This window comes from Phyllostomus hastatus, unplaced genomic scaffold, assembly GCF_019186645.2.
Source record: "Phyllostomus hastatus isolate PE091 unplaced genomic scaffold, TTU_PhHast_1.1 phas_contig_5, whole genome shotgun sequence".
NCBI classification, from domain to species: domain Eukaryota; kingdom Metazoa; phylum Chordata; class Mammalia; order Chiroptera; family Phyllostomidae; genus Phyllostomus; species Phyllostomus hastatus.
This window is the reverse complement of record NW_025333897.1, coordinates 5,528,612-5,551,598: the sequence shown is the minus strand read 5'-3', so window position 1 is coordinate 5,551,598 and position 22,987 is coordinate 5,528,612. Positions and strand designations below refer to the sequence as shown.

Genomic DNA, 22,987 nt, shown 5'->3' with positions numbered 1-22,987 from the left:
GCATGGTTCTCTTCTCAGGGCTGTGCATGGCTCTCCTTCCTAAAGCGGCATGGTTCTCTCCCAATGGCTGAGGTCCTCCCTATTCTGCTAAAGCTGTGTGTCTCTCTCCACAATGGCCATGATCCTCTCTGCACCTCCACAGCCACATGGTTCTCTCTCCTAATGGCCGCCAAGTCTAGGTTTTAAATCCCCGCGGCCAATCTTCCTCTGCAGCCTCATTTCCGACTCCTCCCACCCTCGGCTTCACTTGCCAGAACTCGTATCCTTCCAGCTTTACTGGGCTGCCATCTTGAGTCTGGGCAGGCGTGGCCCTATGTCATGGAGCCAATCTTCTCCGAGCTCCCACGCAGGCGCTGTAGCTTGGGGGATCTGCCCCCAGTCACGTCTTGGTGGGGAAGTTACTTCCATTCCCCTGGCTCAGAAATGATCACAGCTATTTAACATATCTAAGCGACCAGCCAAAGGCTATAGATCTGTTAAGTGACCACGCCAGAGGGTAGCTGCAAGGCTGTTGCTATGCAAAACAGCTCTCAATGGCCCTGCTCCATTTGTCCCTTCCCCCAACCCACACCCTGGTTGGGGGGATGGAGACATCTTAAAATCTCCTGGACACCTTAAGTTCCGGACCCCATTTCAAATGCCCATTTGGAGTCCCCCCTCTTGGCTGCACCCTGTAACAAATGTGCACTCAGAGTGAGGCTTAAGCCACATAGGGCAGGGCAGAATCCCTCCGGGGGATGGGGCTATTGCTTCCCTTCAGGCTGCTGCTACTCAGAGGGTAGTGGTCTGCCTGAGTAAGATGGCTGCTGCAGGATGGGGGATGGCTCAACACCAGGACCCTGGCAGCTGTTCTCTCAGCTCTCTCCCAGCCACCATCCTCAGTCCCTCATCAAGTGTCTCTAGTCCCCTCTGCTACCCCTTTGCTGGAGCCCAGAGTTAATGGCTTCATATGAAAAATTTATGTGTTGGCCCTTTAAAATGCCTCTCTGCATCTCAAGCCATCCATCTCTGGCAGAAAGAAAAACCCTGGAAAACGCTTTTCGCCACTGGATGTTATCTGTGTACTTTTTGGGTCTGGTACTGTAGACAGGAGAGCTCAGCTTGAGGTTTAGACCTCACACTTCTCAGGGATGCCCCCTGGCCACTTAGATATCCCCCTAACACTTAGGCTGCCACCTGTGGGAGCCCAGCCAGCCCTCTTGCATCTCCTCTGCACTCTCTACCACTCACATTGTGTTGAAGCTGTTTCTTCTGTTTGTCCATGGTTATAAGGCGTTTTTCCCACTATTGTTGTTTATTCTGAATGATTTCTCCATCATTTTGTTGTAAGTCCAGATTGGTCCTGGGAGGAGATTAGTGTAACTTCCACTCCATCTTGGATCTCCCAGAAGCTTTTTAATTTGATCTAGTCCCATATGTTTATTTTTTCCTTTTTTTCCCTTGCCCTAGGAGATATATCAGCAAAAATATTGCTACACAAGATATCTGATATTTTACTGCTTATGTTTTCTTCTAGGATTTTTATGGTTTCACAACTTACATTTAAGTTGTTTTTTTTTTCCATTTTGAGTTTATTCTTGTGTGGTGTAAGTTAGTGGTCTAGTTTCATTGTTTTGCATGTGCCAGTCCAGTTTTCCCAACACCTAATTGAAGAGTCTGTCTACTCCTTTGTATGCTCTTGCCTTCTTTGTCAAATATTAATTGACCATAAAAAGCATGGGTTTATTTCCAGGTCTCTGTTTTGTTGCATTGAGCTATATATCCCTGTTCTTATGCTAGTACCAGGCTGTTTTGATTCCAGTGGACTTATAGTATAGTTTGTTATCAGGTGTTGTGATACCTCCAACTTTGTTCTTACTACTTGAGATTGTTGAGGCTATTCAGGGTGTTTTCTGTTCCATAAAAATTTTTGGAATATTTGTTTTAGAACCATTAAATATGCCATTCATATTTTAATAAAAATTGTATTGAATCTATAGATTGCTTTGGGTACTAGGAATATTTTAATTATGTGAATTCTTCCAATCCATGGTCACAGTATATGCTTCCACTTATTTCTGTCTTCCTCAATTTCTTTCTTCAGTCCTATAGTTTTCTAAGTACAGGTCTTTTTTTTTAAGGATTTTATTTAGCCCTAGCTGGCGTAGCTCAGTGGATTGAGCACGGGCTGCGAACCAGTGTCACAGGTTCGATTCCCAGTCAGGGCACATGCCTGGGTTGCAGGCCATGACCCCCAGCAACCGCACATTGATGTTTCTCTCTCTCTCTCTCTTTCTCCCTCCCTTCCCTCCCTAAAAATAAATAAATAAAATCTTTTAAAAAATATTTTATTTATTTATTTTAGTTTTTTTAGAGGGAGGGGGGGAGAGAGAGAGAGACAGAGAGAGAGAGAGAGAGAGAAACATCAATGTGTGGTTGCCCCCTACTAGAGACCTGGCCTGCAATGCAGGCATGTGCCCTGGCTAGGAATGAAACTAGTGACCCTTTGATTTGCAGCCAGTGCTCAATCCACTGAGCCACACCAGCCAGGGCCAAGTACAGATCCTTAACCTCCTTGGTTAAATTTTTTCCTAGGTATCTTATTTGTTGTTGTTGTTGTTGCAATAGTAAATGGGATTATTTTCTTAGTTTCCTTTTCTGAAAGTTCATTATTTGTGGATAAAAATGCCATCAATTTCTGAGTATTGATTTTGTATTCTGCTACTTTGCTAAATTCATTTATTAGGTGTAGTAGTTTTTCAGTGGAGCCTATAGGGTTTTCTATGTATGATATTATGTCATCTGCAAATTATGACAGTTTTACTTCCTCCTCTCCAATTTGGATGCCTTTTATTTCATCTTATCCAATAACCATGGATGAACTTCCAGTACTACATTGAATAAGAGTGGTGAAAGCTGACATCCCTGTCTTGTTCCTGATCTTAAAGGAAATAGTTTTTAGTTTTGCCCATTGATTATGATGTTAGCTGTCAGTTTTTACATACTTGTATCCACAATGGAATGTACTCAGCCTATAAGAAAAGACAAAATACTGCCATTTGCAACATTATGATTATTATGTTAAGTGAAAAAAAGTCAGTTAAAAAAGGATAAGAACCATATGATTTCACCCTGTGTGGAATATAAAACTGAAACCCATGGACACAGACAGCAATATGGTGGTTGACAGAGGGAAGGGGGTCGGAGGGTATAGTGTAGAGGAGGACCTAATATATAGTGGCAGGAGATGGTTTGACTTAAGCAGTGGGCACACAGTGCAATATACAGATCTAGTATCATAGAAATGTACACTTGAAACCTGTATGATCTTATTTTAAAAGTCACCCCAATAAATTTAATTTAAAAATTTAGAATAGGAGAGCATTTGATAGATGTAAAAATCAAGGTTAAGAATGAGCAAACAAATGGAATATAATGCCCGATTGCCCAAAAGTTCCGAGAAGGGTCAGAACTCAAACCCCAAGCCTCTGACCTCCAAACCTCAAGTCCAGCTCACTGTATTTGACCTTACTGCACTGGCTGGGGAAGAAAAATAGATATTAATGGAGAACAAAAATAGATATTAATGGCATTTATACTTTTTTTGTGGACCATTCTCACTGGAGCCAGCACTGCTCTCATTGGTAGGAAAAGGGAGCTAAAACTTAGTTGTCCCATTTTTGCTTACAGTTAGCTTAAACCAGTCTTTGCTGTTTAGCTTCACAAATCACCTAATCAAATCTCTGCCTTTTAGCTGTACAACTATCCTACTGGCAGGAACAATTACCCAGTTTAAAGTTTTTGGAATTAGGCTCCAAAGCATCAGGTAGCTTGTCTTAGGTGGCACAGCTGCCAGCAAGAATTGAAGGCCTGAGGGCTTTCCCTGGCACCAGCATTCCCTCAGGGTGAACTTCATCTATTCACACCCTTCCTCCTGGACCAAGACTGTGGGAGGGGCCTGCTCCCAGGGCCAGAACCCAGGAGCAGTGGTGGAACTGAGTTTTTGCACAGAAAGGTAAGCCTCCTTGGGAGAGTGCAGAAAATGGCAAATGCCACTGGCAAACTAACTGGGCTTGTGATAAGCCTGCTTAGGTTATCTCCAGAGCCTCCTTATCCCTAATCACTAGAGTGGCCATTTTGGAGAATGGAAACCCAGAAACTCTGACCAAGACCAGAGCCAGCAAAAAGCTGTCTGGTTCTTGACACTATCCGTATTTAACTTCCAGGTCTTTGAAACCTGGGGTGACATATATGTTGTTTAATTTAATCTGAATACAAGCCCATTATACATATGAGCAAACCACCTCATCTTTGTGTGTGTGTGTGTGTGTGTGTGAAACATGATGGCAGTGAAGGAGCAAGCTGAGGCAGGATGACACATGAAGAGGCAAATGACTAGCTGGTGAGTTATGGAGCTAGAGTAGTGGTAATGGGAAGGGAGAGAGAATTTAAAGGACTGGACACCAGGAAACTGCTTAGGCTGAGACAAATAAAAGATGACTGCCAGCTTTCCTACTAAGGGTCTAGGAAAATGTCAATGCAATTAAAACAAATAGAGACATCAGAAGATGCTGGTTCCCTTGGTAATTAAGTATTAGATATAATGAGTTCAGGGTGTCAGCTAGCATTCCAGGTGGAGATAGCCAGCAAGGAGTTGAAAATTCTTTCTTAGGTGGATGGTCAAGGGTTAGGCCTCTAGGTTGAACTATTTTTCAAATAGATATGTGGTTTGAATTGTATAGAAAAAGCTGTTTTAAAAGTGTAAAAAGGATCCCTGGCCTGTGTGGCTCAGTGGATTGGGTGCCAGCCTGTGAATCAAAGAGTCATCAGTTCGATTCCCAGTCAGAGTACATGCCTGGATTGTGGGCCAGGTCCCCAGTAGGGGGCGTGTGAGGGGCAACCACACATTGATGTTTCTCTCCTTCTCTTTTTCCCTCCCATCCCCTCTCTAAAAATAAATAAATAAAATCATTTTTTAAAATAGTGTGAAAAGGCAGTGGGAGATAGGCAAGCAGCATGTGAAAAGTCTTGTGCACCCTCGGCTCCCAGGCCCTCCCATGCAATGTCCACTCCTGGAGCCTGTTATAAGTAGATGTGCAAGCTCACACTTCCTAACCCCCAGGGGCTAGGAGGCCACTGTGATAGCTCTGTGGTGGGAGGGCTTTAAAAAAAAAAAGGGAAAACAAAGTGTGAAAAGGAAAGTAAATGTGTACCTTACAAGCAAATTAAAGAGGCAAAATATTTTTGTGTCTTTGAACTGTCAGAAACTGTGAAGGAGTTGGGGGAGAAGTATGCAGTCTCAGGAGTGGGATGGCTGTGTCACTCACTATCCTGTCTAACTTTCTGAGATCCTAGTGGTGGGGGTAGCCCTGGAAATTGCTGTGAACATGGCTGTTACCACCTCATCTTTCAGCAAAAGTTAAAATGGCCATGTGAGAAACAGTGAAGGCAGATCATTCCAGATAGAGCCCATATTTTAAAAACTATGGTACATTTACACAATGGAATACTATGCAGCAGAAAGAAAGAAGGAACTCCTACCCTTCGAGACAGCATGAACAGAACTGGAGATCATTATGCTAAGTGAAATAATCCAGGTGATAAAAGACAAATATCACATGATCGTACCTATAAGTGGGACCTAATCAACAAAACAAGCAAGTGGGCAAAATATAATCAGAGACATGGAAATAAAGAACAAACTGACAGTGATGGGGGAGAGAGGAGGGGGATAATGGGGGAAAGAAGGGGAAGGAGCAAGCCAAGGAACATGTATAAAGGACCCATGGGTATGGACAATGTGGTAGAGATTTACTGTGGGAGTGGGGGGTGGGGGAAATGAAGGTGGGAGGATGGGGGTTAGGCAGGGCATGGGAGAGCAATGGGGAAAAAAGAGGGACAACTATAATTGAACAACAATAAAAAAAATAGCAAAAGAGGATTTTCAATGGGAGATTGCAACACTTGAAATAACCATGGAAATATCCTGTTTAAAATCCACCATAAGGAACCAGAAATGACAGAGACAGAAGCTGTGTTCCTTTGCAGCTGAGTTGAGGGGTCAGGGATGGGCATGAGGCCTCTAGTAGCAGAGAGAGGTTGGAAGTTTGACAGGCCACCCTGGATAAGTTCTGGGACACCTGGAAGACATGGCTGTGGGAAAGACAAGACTGCAGGACCTCTCTGCCCCCACAGCTGGTGACAGGCCTCAGCTAGCCCCCAAGGAGATTTAATTTGCATCAGGGATAATTTCCTGAATTGCTATTATGTAAAAATGTTTAGTAGTGACACAGAAAAACATACAACTTAGAACTGGAGTCCAAAAGCTGGAAAGGGTCCCTAAATTTATGAAAATTTACTAACAACAAATGAGAAGTAAAGATTGGTAATGGGTGATTTCTCTCTCTTGTATATGAGAGAAAAAAACAAGGGCAAGAAAACGCAGAATTTCAGGCCCTTGCTGAAGGGCAGTGAAATCATTAGGAATTTATTATCATCTAGAAAATATTTCAGTTTATAGGGAACTGGTAAATCCCTACAAGTTAATAAATTGATAAAGGTAGGATGGAGGCAAGCCGGGAGGGGTGAGGAGGAGTGTGGGGGTGATCTGCTTTGGTGCTGGTAGACAGATGACAATGCTCTGGGGTGAGAAAGCCACATGTCAAGAAAGAGGACTTGGATTTGGCATCCTGGTCTTCTGCCTGGCTGCACACTGAAAGGACTTTTCAATCCTTACAGCTTGTTTTCAACTTCTGAAAGGAGAAAATGACTTGGCTTAAAGCTGAAGACCTCTGTGCAATTGCTTGGCCAAGGGCTCAGGTAGGTGCTTGTGTGCCTGTGTCACATGGGCAGGACCGCATGCGTCTGGGGGCCTCCTTCCTAGTTCAGGAAGAGGATTCATCTCTGATCCTTTGTTTGTCAGGATAGGCTGAGACTACCCACCTCTCCATCCTGAAGGGTGTTAGGAGCACACAGTGAGAAGCTAAGGGTGGTTGGTAACTCTGGGAATCTGTGCCTGAACCGAGGAATCAGACCGGCCTGAATGTGTGTGTGTTTGTGTGGCGGTAGGAGGCTGGGAGAGGGGATGGCACTAGGACTCAACCAGACAAGAAAAAAGAAGCAAAGTTATATATACCTCTCTGCTAAAAATGGTTTTAATGAAGGATAGCATACCAGGAGGAAGACTCAGTTATACTAAGCATGGTTCCCCTCTGAGTTCTTCCTGGATTCTTTTTGCCCATCAGTTTGGCCAGTTTTTATGCTTTTTCAAGACATTCACTCTAATCCTCTTTATAGAGCTGGGCAAATCTCCCATGTAGTTTTTCATGTTGTAGTATAACCACTCACTCCACATATACTCAGGGGAGAGGACCTTGAAGGGTTTGTGGTGAAGCAGGTATTTGTTCAGGTGACTCTCATCATGCCACACAGCTTCAATATGATTGGCTTGGTCAACCATCATCGCCTGGTGGCAGGTCTTGGTGAGTCTGTAAACTTCCATCACCGAACCCCCAAATAGGGCTCCTGTGTAATAAAAGTCTCCCTCGCCTTCAGGAATATGGGCTTGTGAATGACGCCTGCGTTCATAGGGGAAGTTTTCCTGACTGAGGAAAAAGAAGTTAAGATGGAGGGTGCCAAACAAGGGTGACAGGATCTCCACGCCCACGTGGTCGCTGAACTTCAGATCCACATCTGCACACACAAGGTAATCTACCTCCTGGTGAAATCGCTGCTTGGAGAAATTGCTGATCATCTCCATGCGGTGCATGGAGATGTCCTGCCAGCGAGCATAGCCCCGGACCTTGAGGATGATGATTTGCCTTCCTTTTTGGAGGTGGAAATGAGGCACATAATCTGGCCGGTCAGTGAATATGTAGTAGTTTACCCTGTGTCCCACCATGAAGTACATCTCTGCAGTCTCTAGAAACAGCTTCAGGAAGACAAGGTATGATTTTATGGCAAACACAGTCAATCCAATGGTGGTGTTCTGGAGGTGGAACTGCTCATTCAGAATGTCAATGTTGAAAGTCCCCTCCCACATGATGGGAGCCAGCCAAGGGGTCATGACAGGGACATCTTTCCTAGAGGGTGTTAGCACATCTGGCTGGGCTAACACCATCTTTGGTAATTCTACACCTTGCACGTCATGGCGTTTTCTAATAGTTATGCTGGCCCCAGCCTGGATGATTTCCACCCTCTGTTTTCTTGGGTTCATGTAACCATAGCCAAAGAAGGCCATGATGAGAGCTATTAGAAGAATAAAGGTCATTCGATGAAGCAAGTAACATTTTGGATTTTGTGACAATGTCCTTACCAGCTTAGCCATGACTCCACTTCTGACTGTTCCAGCCTGTATCTCCTAAGGGTGCCAAGGATCTGCCCCTCCTTGACCTTTCCCTTACAGCATCCTCTCCTGTATAGAGTGAGGTAGATTGCATGTACGATGAGGTGCCCACACCCTCTGTTCCTCTTAAGATCCTACCTCCATTCAGCAGGTGTCTAGGAGCTGGATGTTCAGGGCCACTGAGCTGATTAAGCCTCCTGTGCTGGAAGAAACTTGATAAATTCAGTTCTGAATTGAGGTCATGTCAAAGTAACAAGGTGTTAGAGCTTAGTCAACTGGGTGCTAGGACTTCTTGGCCAGCATGTAGAAGAGAAGTCAAGGCTCCTGAAACAGACTCAGGGGACTGGCTCAAGGGAGGCTACTGAGCACATCAAGGACAGAGATTGTGATGAAAGCAGAGCAAAGCTATAGGCAACAGACTTGACCAGAGGGTCAGAGGGCTTGTGCTCTGGCCTTCCCCTGATGCTTACTAACTGTGAACTAAAAGTTAAGCTTTCCAGAAAATCAGTAAAATCAAGGTCAGACTGTCTTCAAGGTCATACCTGTACAGGCTAACATGGGCCATCCTTCAGGAGTCATTATTTGATAACCAAGATGGAAGAGTCAAACTATCTAGAGATTAAGGATTATTTTCCTTTATTCCTCTAAAAATCACATACAGTTTCACTGAGCATTTACTTTGCAGGTACCAGACCTTACAGTGTGGTTAAGGTTAGGCTGCTAAACTTCATGTGCATTACATTGCTGACTCTTCATGACAAGCCTGGGGATGGATGCTACATGATCCTCATGGTCTAGATGGGGAACAAGCTCAGAGGGGTATACAACTGCCTCATGACCACACAGCTAACTGGTGAGTACTTAAGCCAACTAAGCAGCCAAACTCCAGAATATCCTGTATTGTGTCCCTCTGTCTCACATGTGCCTTCTTCTAGGTTTCTGTTATTGGTTTCTTTTTTGAGTCAGATTCTTTTGGTTTTCGCCCTTAGTTTTCACATGTCAGCTATCAGTCAGACAGAGGCCTCAAGTCAGTGAAGAGAGGTTGATCCAGTGCCCTTTGTTGACTCAGGGCTTATCACATTGCTGTTTCATACCACTCCTCCCTCTCCTGTCCTAGGCAGTTCCAAAGAGGAAAAATGAAGCCTCAGACACAGACCCCTCCTGCCACACTATGGGACAAACAGCAGGTTAAAAAAGGGTACTGTGGTAGTTAAAAAACATCTGCCACCTGTTCCATGAAGTGAGCTGGTGCTCTCATACTCTGTGACACCTTGTTCCTGCTATCATGCAGAAGTGTGTAGCTGGAGACATGTCTTGTGCAGGGCTTATAAAGTCTTCTCAGGACCATTCTGAGCATGTTGGGAGTGGGAAGGGAAGAATGCTGTAATGAGTGCCTTTTAATGGAGTCATCTTCTTTGTGTGGTTTGAATTGTGACATTTGCCTAGCTGTGTACAAAGATGTTAGCATAATCTTGATTGTCACCCCTGATCAATAATACTAATGTTGTGGCAAAATATCAAGACAACTATGTGATATTATAATTGCTAGAAAACTGAAGAACTGCTTTGATGGTAAAATGACACTAGAGGATAAGGGGCATGCACTCAACATGCTTGTGGTCTAGCTGTGTGTCTGTGGCCCTGGTGCCTGTCTGAGGAATCTGCTCATCCAAGGGCAGTGGAGGAAGGAATCCATTGCCCTGCCTGCCATGGCACTTCCCTGGGAATCTTTCAGGTTAAAGAACCTCACAGAATGAAAAGGTAGAGAGAATAGGACAGGCACCAGTGGTGTAAGGAAGGACCAGGAATAGAAGCTCAGGGTAGTCTTTGACCAACTGAGAAGGCCCTGACTCCTCAGCTCTGCCAGGCCACTAGCCTGAGAGCCTCTGGACTCTTCTGAATCCATGGCACTACCTGGCTTGCGTGTCAGGACCTAGGCTCTTCCCTCACTGTCTCCAGCCCCTCCAATACCAGTGGCTGGGTCCTCTTTAAACTGTTAATACCAGCCACTTCCATTGTACAAACACCTGTTTCTTTTTATTTTTTAATTACTTTATTGTTCTTCAATTACAGTTGTCTGCATTTTATCCCCACCACTGCCCCCCTACCCCAGCCAAACCCACCTCCCTCCCTTGCTTCCACCCTCTCCCTTGGTTTTGTCCATGTGACCTCTGTAGTAGTTCCTGAAAATGCTTCTACCCACTGTCTCCTCCTCACTCCCCTCTGGCTATTGTTAGAATGGTTTTTTTTTTTAGTCTTTTTTTTTATTAATCATTGTTCATATACAGTTTTCTCCTTTTTTTTATTGTTAGAATGTTTTTAATTTCAATATCTCTGGTTATATTTTGTTTGCCTTTCTCTTTTATTGATTATGTTCCAGTTAAAGATGAGATCATATGGTATTTGACCCTCACCACCTGGCTTATTTCACTTAGCATAATGCTCTCCAGTTCCATCCATGCTGTCCCAAAGGGTAGGAGCTCCTTTCTCTCTGCTGCATAGAATTCTATTGTGTAAATGTACCATAGTTTTTTGATCCACCTGTTTACTGATGGGCACTTAGGTTGCTTCCAGCACTTGGCTATTGTAAATTGTGCTGCTGTGAACATTGGGGTGTAGAGGTTCTTTTGGATTGGTGTTTCAGGGCTCTTAGGGTTTAATCCCAGCAGTGGAATTGCTGGGTCAAAAGGCAGTTCCATTTTTAGTTTTCTAAGGAAATTCCATACTGTTTTCCACAGTGGCTGTACCAGTCTGCATTCCCACCAACAGTGCACTAGCATTCCCTTTTCTCTTCATTCTCTCCAACATTTGTTTGTTGCTTTGTTTATGATGGACATTCTCAATGGTGAGAGGTGGTATCTCATTGCGGTTTTAATTTGCATCTCTCTGATGGCTAGTGATGCTGAATATCTTTTCATATATCTCTGGGCCCTCTGTTTGTTCTCCTTGGAGAAATGTCTGTTCAGGTCTTTTGCCCATTTTTTAATTGGGTTTTTTGTCTTCCTGGAGTGGAGTTGTGTGAGTTCTTTATATATTTTGGAGATCAAACCCTTGTCCAAGGTATCATTGGCAATTATGTTTTCCCATATAGTTGGTTCTCTTTTCATTTTAATGCTGTTTTCTTTAGCCATGCAGAAGAAATGGTGAGGTCCCATTTGTTTATTCTTTCCTTTATGTCCCTTGCTTTAGGGAACATATCAGTGAAGATGTTGCTGCATGGAATTTCTGAGAATTTCCTGCCTGTGTTCTCCTTTAGGACTTTTATGGTGTCATGACTTATATTTAAGTCTTTCATCCACCTTGAATTTATTTTTGTGTATGGTATAAGTTGGTAATCAAGTTTCATTTTTTTTTTTTTTGCATGTAGCTGTCTAGGTCTCCCAACACCATTTGTTGAAGAGGCTATTTTTACTCCAATTTATGCTTCTTCCCCCTCTGTCAAATATTAATTGACTGTAGAGACTTGGGTTTATTTCTGGGCTCTCTATTCTGTTCCATTGGTCTATGTGTCTGTATTTATGCCAGTACCAGGCTGTTTTGATTACAGTGGCCTTGTAATACAGTTTGATATCAGGTATTGTGATCCCTCCTGCTTTGTTTCTTCTTTCTCAAAATTGCAGCAGCTATTTGTGGTTCATATAAATTTCTGAATGTTTGTTCTGTACCTGTGAAATATGTCATTGGTACTTTAATAGGGATGGCATTGGATCTATAAATCACTTTGGGTAGTATGGCCATTTTGATGATGTTAATTCTTCCAATTCATGAGCATGGTACATGCTTCCATTTGTTTGCGTCTTCCTTAATTTCTGTCTTCAGAGTTGTATAGTTTTTCTGAGTTTCAGGTCTTTTACCTCCTTGGTTAGATTTATTCCTAGGTACTTTATTTTTCTTGTTGGTATATCAAATGGGATTTTTTTCCTGATTTCTGTTTCTGATATTTCATTGTTGGTATACAAAAATGCCTTTGGTTTCTCAGAATTGACTTTGTATCCTGCTCTTTTGCCAAATTCACTTATTAAGTCAAGTAGTTTTTTTGGTGGAGTCTACAGGATTTTCTATGTACATTATCATGTCATCTGCAAACAGTGACAGTTTTACTTCTTCCTTTCCAATCTGGATGCCTTTTATTTGTTTTTCTTCTCTGATTGTTGTGGCTAGGACTTCCAGTATATGTTGAATAGGAGTGGTAAAAGCGGACATGCTTTTCTTGTTCCTGATATTAGTGGGAAAGCTCCAAGTTTTTGCCCATTGAATATGATATTGGCTGTAGGTCTCTCATATATGGCCTTTACTATGTTGAGGAATGCTCCCTCTATTTCCACTTTGCTCAGTGTTTTTCTTTTATCATAAATGGGTGCTGTACCTTATCAAATGCCTTTTCCACATCTATTGATATGATCATGTGATTTTTGTCTTTTTTATGTCATGTATTATATTTATTGATTTGCGAGTATTGTACCATCCTTGCATCCCTGGGATGAATCCCACTTGATCGTGGTGTATGATCTTTTTAATATATTGCTGGATGTGGTTTGCCAACATTTTGTTGGGGATTTTAGCATCTATGTTCATCAGCAATTTTGACCTAAAGTTTTATTTCTTTGTTATGTCTTTATCTGGTTTTGGGGTTAGGATGATGCTGGCTTCAAAAAAGAGTTTGGGAGTCTTCCATGTTCTTGATGTTTTTGGAATAATCTTTGGAAGATGGGGGTTAGCTCTCCCTTAAATGTTTTGTAAAATTCTCCTTTGAAACCATCTGGTCCAGGGCTTTTGTGTGTCGGGAGCTTTTTGATTATTGTTTCAATTTAATCAGCTCTTATTGGTCTGTTCAGGCTTTCTGCTCCTTCTTCATTCAGTTTTGGAACATTATATTTTTCTAGAATTTTGTCCATTTCACCTAGGTTTTCAAATTTCTTGGCATACAGTTCTTCATAGTAATTTCTTACACTCCTTTGTATTTCTGTGGTATCAGTTGTAATGTCTTCTTTTTCATTTCTGATTGTGTTTATTTGGGTCCTCTCTCTTTTTATCTTGATGAGTCGATAAAGATTTTTTCAATTTGTTTATCTTTTAAAAGAACCAGCTCCTTGATTCATTGATCCTTAGATTTGTTCTTTTAGTCTCCAGTCATTTAATCCTGCTTTGATCTTGGCTATTTCCTTTCTTCTACTTGCTCTGGGCTGTCTTTGTTGTTGTTTCTTCCAGTTCTAGTAGGTGTGGGATTTGGTTGTTTATTTGAAATGTTTCTGTCTTTTGTAGATAGGGTTGTATTGCTATACACTTCCTTCCCACAACTGCATTCTCTGTGTCCCATAACTTTTGGCTTATTGTAAATTCAATTTCATTTGTTTCCAGAAACTTTTTGATTATTTCCTTGATCTCATTCTTAATCCAGTCATTGTCTCATAACCTGCTATTCAATCTCCATGAATTTGAGTGTTTTTGAGTTTTTTCCTTGAGGTTGGTTTCTAGTTTCAGTCCCTTGTGGTCAGAGAAAATCCTTGATATGATTTCACTGTTCTTGACTTTGTTGAGGCTTGTTTTGTGTCCTATCATGTGGTCTATCTTTGAAAATGTCCCATGTGCTTTTGAAAAGAATGTGTATTTTGCTTCTTTGGAATGAATGGTTCTATATATATGAGTTGTCCATTTAATCTAGGACATTGTTCAGTGCCACAATATATTTCTTAATATTTTGTTTGGAAGATCTATCCATTTTGACAGTGGGGTGTTAAAATCCCCTAGTATAATTATGTTGCTGTAAATATCTTTCTTGAAGTCCTCTAAGATTTTCCTTATATATTTGGGTGCTCCTACATTGGGTGCATATATATTTATAATGTTTATGTTTTCTAGATGGATTTTTTCTAGAGTATTATGAAGTGACCTTCTGGGTCTCTTTTTATGGCTTTTATTTTGAAGTCTATTTTGTCAGAAATGAGTATTGCTACCCCCCGTGTTTTTTTCCTGTCCATTTACTTGAAATATTTTTTTTCCAGCCCTTCACTTTCAGTCTGTGTAGGTCCTCTGTTCTGAGGTGGGTCTCTTGTAGGCAGCATATGTGTGGATCATAATTTCTTTTCCTTTTTTAAATATATTTTATTGATTATGCTACTACAGTTGTCCCATCTCACCCCCTTTATTCCCCTCCACCCTGCACACCCCCTCCCACTGGCATTCCTCCCCTTTAGTTCATGTCCATGGGTCATACATGTAAGTTCTTTGGATTCTACATTTCCAATACAATTCTCAACCTCCCCTTGTCTATTTTCTACCTACCATTTATGCTACTTATTCTCCATACCTTTTCCCCTTCTCTCCCTGTCCCATTCCCCCACTGATAACCTTCCATGTGATCTCCATTTCTGTGATTCTGTTCCTGTTCTACTTGTTTGCTTAGTTTTTTTTAGGTTCAGTTGTTAATATCTGTGAGTTTCTTGTCATTTTAGTGTTCATATTTTTTATTTTCTTTTTCTTAGATATGTTCCTTTAACATTTCATATATAAGGGCTTGGTGATGATGAACTCCTTTAAGGTGACCTTATCTGGGAAGCACTTTATTTGCCCTTCCATTCTAAATGATAGCTTTGCTGGGTAGAGTAATCTTGGATATAGGTCCTTGCCTTTCATGACTTCAAATACTTCTTTCCAGCCCCTTCTTGCCTCCAAAGTTTCTTTTTGAGAAACCAGCTGATAGTCTAATGGGAACTGCTTTGTAGGTAACTCTCTTCCTTTCTCTTGATGCTTTTAAGATTCTCTCTTGATCTTTAATCTTGGGTAATGTAATTATGATGTACCTTGGTGTGTGCTTCCTTGGGTCCAACATCTTTAGGACTCTCTGAACTTCCTGGAGTTCCTGAAAGTCTATTTCCTTTGCCAGACTGGGGAAGTTCTCCTTCATTATCTGTTCAAATAAGTTTTTAATTTCTTGGTTTCCTCTTCTCCTTCTGGCACCCCTATAATTTGGATGTTGGAACATTTAATGATGTCCTGGAGGTTCCTAAGCCTCTCCTCATTTTTTTGAATTCTTGTTTCTTCATTTTGTTCTGATTGAGTGTTTCTTTCTTCCTTCTGCTCCAAACCATTGATTTGAGTTCTGGTTCCCTTCCCTTCACTGTTATTTCCCTATAGATTTCTCTTTACTTTATATAATGTGACTTTCATTGCTGCCTGGGTCTTTTTTATGCTATTGAAGTGCCCAGTGAGTTCCTGGAGCATCCTGATAACCAGTGTTTTGAGCCGTGTATCTGATAGTTTGGCTGTCTCTTCATTGCCTAGTTGTATTTTTTCTGGAGCTTTGAACTGTTCTTTCGTTTGGGCCATTTTTTTTTCTCAGTGCACCTGTTATGTAGTACAGGGCAGAGCCTTAGGTGTTCACCAGGGCAGGGCAACCCACATCGCTGTGTTATGATGCTGTCTGTGGGAGAGGGGTCTGAGAGGGAACAGTGGTACTTGCTCTGCTCTCTGCCAGTTTTCAGTCGCTTCCCCAGCTACCCACAATCAAACTGGGCCCTTCCCATGCTGATTCCCATGTGGGTGGGTTTATGTACATTCTAGGACCTTGTGGGCCTCTCCAACAAAGTCTCCTGTGAGGCTGTGAGTTTCTCCCAGCACCTCAACCCCCACAGGTGTTTCCAGTCAGAGGCTTTGAGACTTTATTTCCTCATGCCTGAACCCTGGGTTGCATAGTCTGTCTTACTCCCCAGTTGTTCCCCCTGGTTTATCTGCACATGAATTTGGGACCACCCAGTCTGCAAGCCACCACCTCATCTGGTTCGCCAGCCACCGCCTTGCCCACCAGGGTCTGCCAGCCATTGCCTTGCTGCAAGTCCTCTCTACCCAGCTGCCCATCTCCACCCCTCCTACTGGTCCAGATGAATATTTCTTCTTTAACTCCTTGGTTGTTGGACTTCCATATGGTTTGATTTCCTGTCAGTTCTAGTTTTTTGTTTTTAAATTTGTTGTTGTTCTTGTTTTGGTTATGTGATGAGGCACAATGTGTCTACCTATGTCTGCGTCTTGGCCAGAAGTTCATGATTTCTTATCTATTCAGCTATTCTATGTCTTTTGATTGGAGCAGTTAATCCATTTACATTTAAGGTTCTTCTTGATAGGTAGTTATTTATTGCCATTTTATTTTCTTCATACCTGTGTTCCTCTCTCTCTCTCTCACTCTTTTTCTTCCTCTTCTTAAAGCAGTCCTATTAGCATCTCTTGCATTTCTGGTTTTGTGGACTTGTATTCTTTGAGGCTTCTTTTGTCTGGGAAGCTCCCTATGTGGCCTTCTACTTTAACTGAGAGCCTTGCTGGATAGATTTAGTCTTGGTTGCAGGCCCCTGGTTTTCATTACTTGGAATATTCCTTGCTATTCCCTTCTGGCTTGTAGCATTTTCATTGAGAAGTCAACTGCTAGCCTTATCGAGGCTCCCTTGTATGTTACTTCCTGTTTCTCCCATGCTTCCTTTAAGGTTCTGTCTTTGTCTTGAAATTTTGCCATTTAATTATGATGTGTCTTAGCATGGGCCTCTTTGGGTTCCTCTTGATTGGGACCCTCTGTGTTTCCTGGATTTGTGTGGCTTTTTCTCTCATCAAATTAGGGAAGTTTTCAAATAGCTTTTCTATCCCTTGCTCTTCTTCTTCTCATTCTGATATCCCTATTATACAGATATTAATATGTTTCATGTTGTGCTGCACTTCCCTTAACACCTCTTCATTCTTTCTGAGCCTCTTTTCCTTGTCTTGCTCATTCTGGGTGTTTTTTCCTTCTTGTCCTGAAGCTCACTCATTTGATCCTCTGCTTCCTTTGATCTAACTTGCTTTTTTATTTCTTCCACTGTCTTCTTTAATTAGGAAATTGCATTCTTCATTTCCTCTTGGCTCTTGTCGATAGTTTCTATTTCCTTTTTGATGTTGATATAGTTTACAGTGAATTCATCATAGTTTCCCTGTAGTTTTTGGTAATTCTCTATGAGCTTATTGAGCTTCCTTATAACTATTGCTTTGAACTCAATATCCAATAGTTGATTTGCCTCTATTTCAGTTAGTATTCTTTCTGAGGCTTCCTCCTTTCCTTTCATTTGGGAATTGCTTCTTTATCTGTCCATTGTTGTGAGATTCTTTTTGTTAGCCTCTGCTTCTTAAATTGATCTGTTCTGACTCCCAGGGTTTGTGGTGTGAACTTCTATTTGTAGGAGACCCATGAGATTCAGTGGTGCAGTCTCCTTGATCTCCTGAACTTGCTGCTCTTGGGCTGTCATTTATGTTGGCTCTCTAGATATATTTGGGTTTTGATTGTCATTGGGTCTTTCTTTTGTGGGTCCTTCCTCCCAGCTGGTTAACTGAGGATCACTCCACCCACCATGTCCTGTATGCTGTTGTGCAGGTGGGGACAGGTTGTGTCACAGCTGGTTCTTCTGTGTGTCTGAGCTCATCAGGCTTCTCTCTCACTATTGTTCAGTTGTTTATTCTGGGTAGTTTCTCTACCATTTAGCTGTAATTCCAGATTGGTCCTGGGTTGAGGTTAGTGTGGCTTCCACTCATTCCTTCACCATCTTCCATTATTATCCGTTGTTGGTTCCTTGTTGGTGGGTTCTCTCCTCCAGCAGATATACTAGTGTTCACATCTCCCATTTACTCTTTTATGTGATTAGTTGGAGGCAGAAGTCAAAATGGATTAAGCCCAAAGCAGTGTATTCTGTGGGATTTAAAGTACCAACCCACAGAGTGGAAATAGGGGATCCTTTGGATAAGTACAGTGTTAACTGTGACATTTCACCCAAGTAGCCACTTTTTAGAAAGGGAAGAAAAAAGATAAGTAAGACTCTTGTTAGAGGGGTGAATGATTTTGAGTTCAATCCAGAAAACAGTGAGCTTATGGGAGGTCAGATTATGAGATATAGTGAGAGTAAAGGATAGAAAATAGATGTAGTGTGCGAGAGAATAGAGTTAACCACAGCAGTAATAAAGTTCTGGAAGACAGTGAAATGAGCTAAGGTCTGGGAGGGATGCTGTGTAGTACTTACAATTGTATGGAACAACAATTATTTACAATAATACTGGAACAATCATATGACAGAATCTATATGATCTGAATAACAAGAATAGAAAGTACAGGACCTAGAATAGTGTGCTATTGGAACACAAGTGAAGTGAAAGAAGGAAAATTAAAAATATACTATGAGAGAGAGAACAAGGGAAACCAGTCAAACAATGCAATTAAGCAAACAAATGAAGAAAACTAAACAGAGAGAAGGGAAATAAAAAAATAGTAATAAAATGAAAGAAGTAAAAATAATGAAAAAATAATAATAATACAAATAAACAAAAACATGCAAGTTCTCTGGAATAGCAAAGTGAAATTTGTCTCAGTTTCTCCGCTGTTGGGATTAGCCTTGTGATCCCTCTTTGAGTCTGACTCTGGTCCTTTCACAGCTCCAGATCTTATTGTCTTACTTGGGAAAGAAAAAAGAAAAAATAATAATGAAAGAAAAGCCTCCTTCTGACTTTAAACGGGCCAACCAATTTCTGTTGGTCTTTCTGACAGGTTGGGTTTCACTTTTCTCCCTATGGTTTTACAAGGATGGCAGCCAGGTCTGGGATGCAATGTTCACAGTTGCCCAGCCTCCAGTCAAGGTCCTCCATGTGCGGCCAGGTCCCCACTACCCATCTGCACCAGGCTGGCACCCTCAATCCACCCATTGTGCCATCCGTGAGGTACACTAATCGGGGGAAGCTCACACACCACCTTCTCACACTTTACTGTCCTAGGTACTAGGCACTCTCAAGCCTCTTTAGGGTAGTTCAACTCCCCCACTGAATTAAGTCTTTCTGGGGACTGCTAAATCCCTGAGCCCTGCCACTCTTCTCTGTGGGGGGTTGGGGGGAGGCACCTCCTCCTTCCTCTTAGTGAGCCAGCCCAGCTGCACAGGTGCAGGGATGTGGCTCTGGTTATGGATGCTGGGGCGGCAGTGGAAGCTGCTGTGGGAGAGTTCCCTAAACAGTCACTGAGAGCCTTTTTTTTTTTTGAGCAAAATCCTCCTGTTAAGCCTGCCACTGCTAACAAGTGCCTGGACTCTCCCATAGCCCAACTTTCTAACCAGACCTGAGACTATCTGGGTCAGGGTCAGTCATGGCCCAATTCTTCTCCCTTCTCCAGGTGTCACCCAGCTCCCCAATTTCTCTGGTAATGACCCAGCCAGCATCCACAGTCTCAGCAGGTAAACACCGCCTCTGTGTGTCTCCCACTTCACCTCTATTCCCCACAGTGGCTTCAAGCATCCAGGTCCATCCTTGTGCAGCTCTATCCTCCCTGTTTGGCAGGGGAGGGAGCTGTTGATTTGGCTCTCATCCAAGGATCCTGCAGCAAGTACCAGGCCTGGGGCTGCAGCAGCCCTGGTCCCTAAACTGGTCCCAGGGATCTTACTGTCCCAATGCAATCTCCTTACCATCTGTTTTTCAATGTCCTCTATAATTTTGGACTGTAACCTTCATATATGCTGGGATTCTGTTGGCTGTTCATTCCATTCCTCAGAAGATCAGCTAGGTGTTCCAGCTGTGCACAGGGGGAAGTGGGCTCTGCTCCCACCTACCTGTCCACTGTAACAGGGTGCAGCCAAGACAGGGCCCCAAATAGGGATTTGGAATGGGGTCCAGAACTCAAGGTGTCCAGTAAATAGTAGAAAGATACAGAGGATGTCGTCACCCCTCCCCACTACAGGTGTGAGTTGAAGAAAGGGACACATGGAGCAGGAACATGCAGAGCTGTTTTGTACAGCAACAGCTTTGCAGCTAACCACTGGCCATTTAACTTATCTATAACCTTTAACTGGTTTCATAGATATGTTAAATAGCTTTGGCCAAGCCTTGAGCCAGGGGAATGGAAGTGACTTCCACCCAAGATGTAAGGGGGAGGTGGCAGCTCCCCCTGGTTACAGTGCCTGTGTGAGAGCTTGGACAAGATTGGCTCCATGACACCTGCCCAGACTCACGATGGCAGCCCAGTAAACTTGGAATAATACAGGAAGGCTGGCAGGTATAACTGATTGTAGGAGTGTTACAGGGTGCAGCCAAGAGGGGGCACCCCAAATGGGCATTTGAAATGGGGTCCAGAACTCAAGGTGTCCAGGAGATTTTAAGATGTCTTCACCCCTTCCCCCACAGGTGTGAGTTGGGGGAAGGGGCACACAGAGCAAGAACATGCAGGGCAGTTTTGCAGCTAATCCATGGCATAGTCATTTAACATACCTATAGCCTTTGGCTGCTCACTTGGATATGCTAAATAGCTATGGCCATGCTCTGGGCCAGGGGGATGGAAAGGGACCCTCCCCCAAGATGTGACTGGGGAGCAGGTCCCCCAAGTTACAGTGCCTGTGTGGGAGCTCAGAGAAGATTGGCTCCATGACATGGGGCCACACCTGCCCAGACCCACAATGGCGACCAGAAAAGCTGGAAAGGACAGCAGATTGAGGACAAGTGTGGCCGAATGTGGGAGGAGTCGGAAATGGGGCTGCAGAGGAAGATTGGTGCGGGGATTTAAACCCAGACACGGCAGCCATTGGGAGAGGAGTGTGCAGTTTTGGCTGAGTGGGGAGTCCCGTGGCCCTGGGAGAGAGGACCACGCAGCTAGAGCAGTGGAGAGAGGACCACGTACCTTTGCCAGAGTGGAGACCCCCGCAGCTTTAGAAGGGGGAACCACCACCTGGCTTTAGCAGAGATCCCGGGGACTCAGCTGAGGGTGCGGGGAACCGAGGGAGGCCTACCAGCCCAGCACAGAGTACTGGGGATAACCAGGGACTGCCTGAGCCATGGACTTCTATTTCCTTTCCTGAAATATGGTACTCTGGACTGGGCAAAGGGGGAAGGAAGGACTGTGTCTGTTTGTGGGTGTTTTAAGGGACGTTAGGATTTTTGATGAAGACATTAGGTCACTACTTTAAGTTTGCATAGCATTAAATAAACATTTCCTTTCCTTTTTATGAATCTCTGGCATTGAGAGACATCTTTCCTATAGACGGCAGGCGTAACAGACCTGGGTTGTTTTTTTTTCAGTAATAGTATATCATCCCAGGCCCCCCTTGTTTGCTCTGTAACAGGAGGAGTTGGAAATGAGGGTGCAGAGGAAAGTTGGTGTGTGTATTTAAACCCAGACTCAGCAGCCATGCAAGAGAGAACCATGTGGTTTTGCCAGAGTTGGGACCCCTGCAGCTTTGGTGAAGAGAGAACCATGTGGTTTTGTCAGATTGAGGACCATGTGGCTTTGGGATTCTCCCTTTGGTCAGGTGGCTTAGGAAGCAGGAGAGACTTTGCCTGGAAGAAAAGGGGTGAAAGGATTCTTGCTGGTGGGCCATGAGAAGGTGCCACATGACTTTGGATTAACTGGAGATCCTGATGGCAACACAGCTGATGGTGCCAGGAGCCTGAGTCACAGACTTCTACTTCCTTTCCTGAGATGTGGTACCCCAGATTAGGGCAGAGGGAAAAGGAAGGACTGTGTGTGTCTGTGGGTATCCTAAAGGACTTTGATATTTTAATCAAGACATTAGGTCACTACTTTAAGTCTGTATAACTTTAAATAAACATTTTCTTTCCTTTTCACAAATCTCTGGCATTAAGAGATGTCTTTCCTCTGGCAGCAGTCATAGTGAACCTGGAAGGTCCTTTTGGAAATAGTATATTGCATCCCCCCACCTTGGCCCTGTTCTGTAACACCACCATCTTTGTATCTTCTAAAATATCAAGCTTTGTCATTTTTTCCAGTCTTTTCAATGATTTGGCTTTTGATTTTACTTTCTCTTTTTTTTTCTGTTTTCTATTTGGATATCTCCATTCTGTTTTTTTATTTTCATCTGTAGCTTTTAGTTTGTTCTTTTGTAATTCCTGAAGGTGTGAAGTTATGCTATTGTTTCTGATAATTTTATGTAGGCAATTACTACTATAAGTTTCACTCCTAGTAGTACTTTTGCTGTATACCATAAAGTTTGGTATGTTGTGTTTTCCTTTTCACCAGTCTTTACATATTTCCTGATTTCATTTGTGATTTCTTCTTTGACGCATTGGTTGTTGTATTAGTCCATTCAGTTTCCTATAACAAAATACCAAACATTGGGTACTTTATAAGCAACAGGAATTTATTATTCCCAGTTCTTAAAGCTGGCAGTCTGAGATTAGGGTGTCAGCATTGTTGGGCTTTCTTCCACGTTATAAATTCCTCATTTTATCCTCACATGCCATAAGGATGCTAGAGTTCTGTGGTCTCTCTTATAAGAAAGCTAATCCCATTCATTAGGACTCTACCCTCATTTCCTAAGCACCTCCCAAAAGCCCCACCTCCTGATACCCTCACATCAAGCAGTATGATTTCATTATAAGAACTTGGAGAGTATACAATATTCAGACCATAGCAGTTGTTTTAAGTGTGCAGTTTAGCCCTGACTGGTGTCACTTAGTGGATTGAGGCCATCCTGCAAACCAAAAAGTCACTGTTAGGTCAAAGTCATTCAAGAAACTAGACAGACAGACACAGCGAGCTAAGGAGCAGGGTTTATTAGCAGGGAAAATGAGGGAAAGTGGAACCAACCAAGGGAGGTTGGGGAGCCAACCAAGGGAGTTAAAACTTGCTCAGTTATTCTTAGGGTAGGTTTTTAAGTGAAAAAAACCCACAGA

At 42.8% G+C, this 22,987-nt stretch overlaps 1 protein-coding gene across 1 annotated transcript; it reads right to left on the bottom strand.

Annotated features, from left to right (window-relative positions):
• Positions 1-7,219: 7,219 nt before the first annotated feature.
• ABO (ABO, alpha 1-3-N-acetylgalactosaminyltransferase and alpha 1-3-galactosyltransferase) lies at positions 7,220-8,305 on the bottom strand. The gene has a single exon (XM_045846650.1). It carries the CDS (start codon positions 8,303-8,305, stop codon positions 7,220-7,222), a length of 1,086 nt encoding a protein of 361 aa, XP_045702606.1.
• Between the last annotated feature and the right edge of the window lie 14,682 nt (positions 8,306-22,987).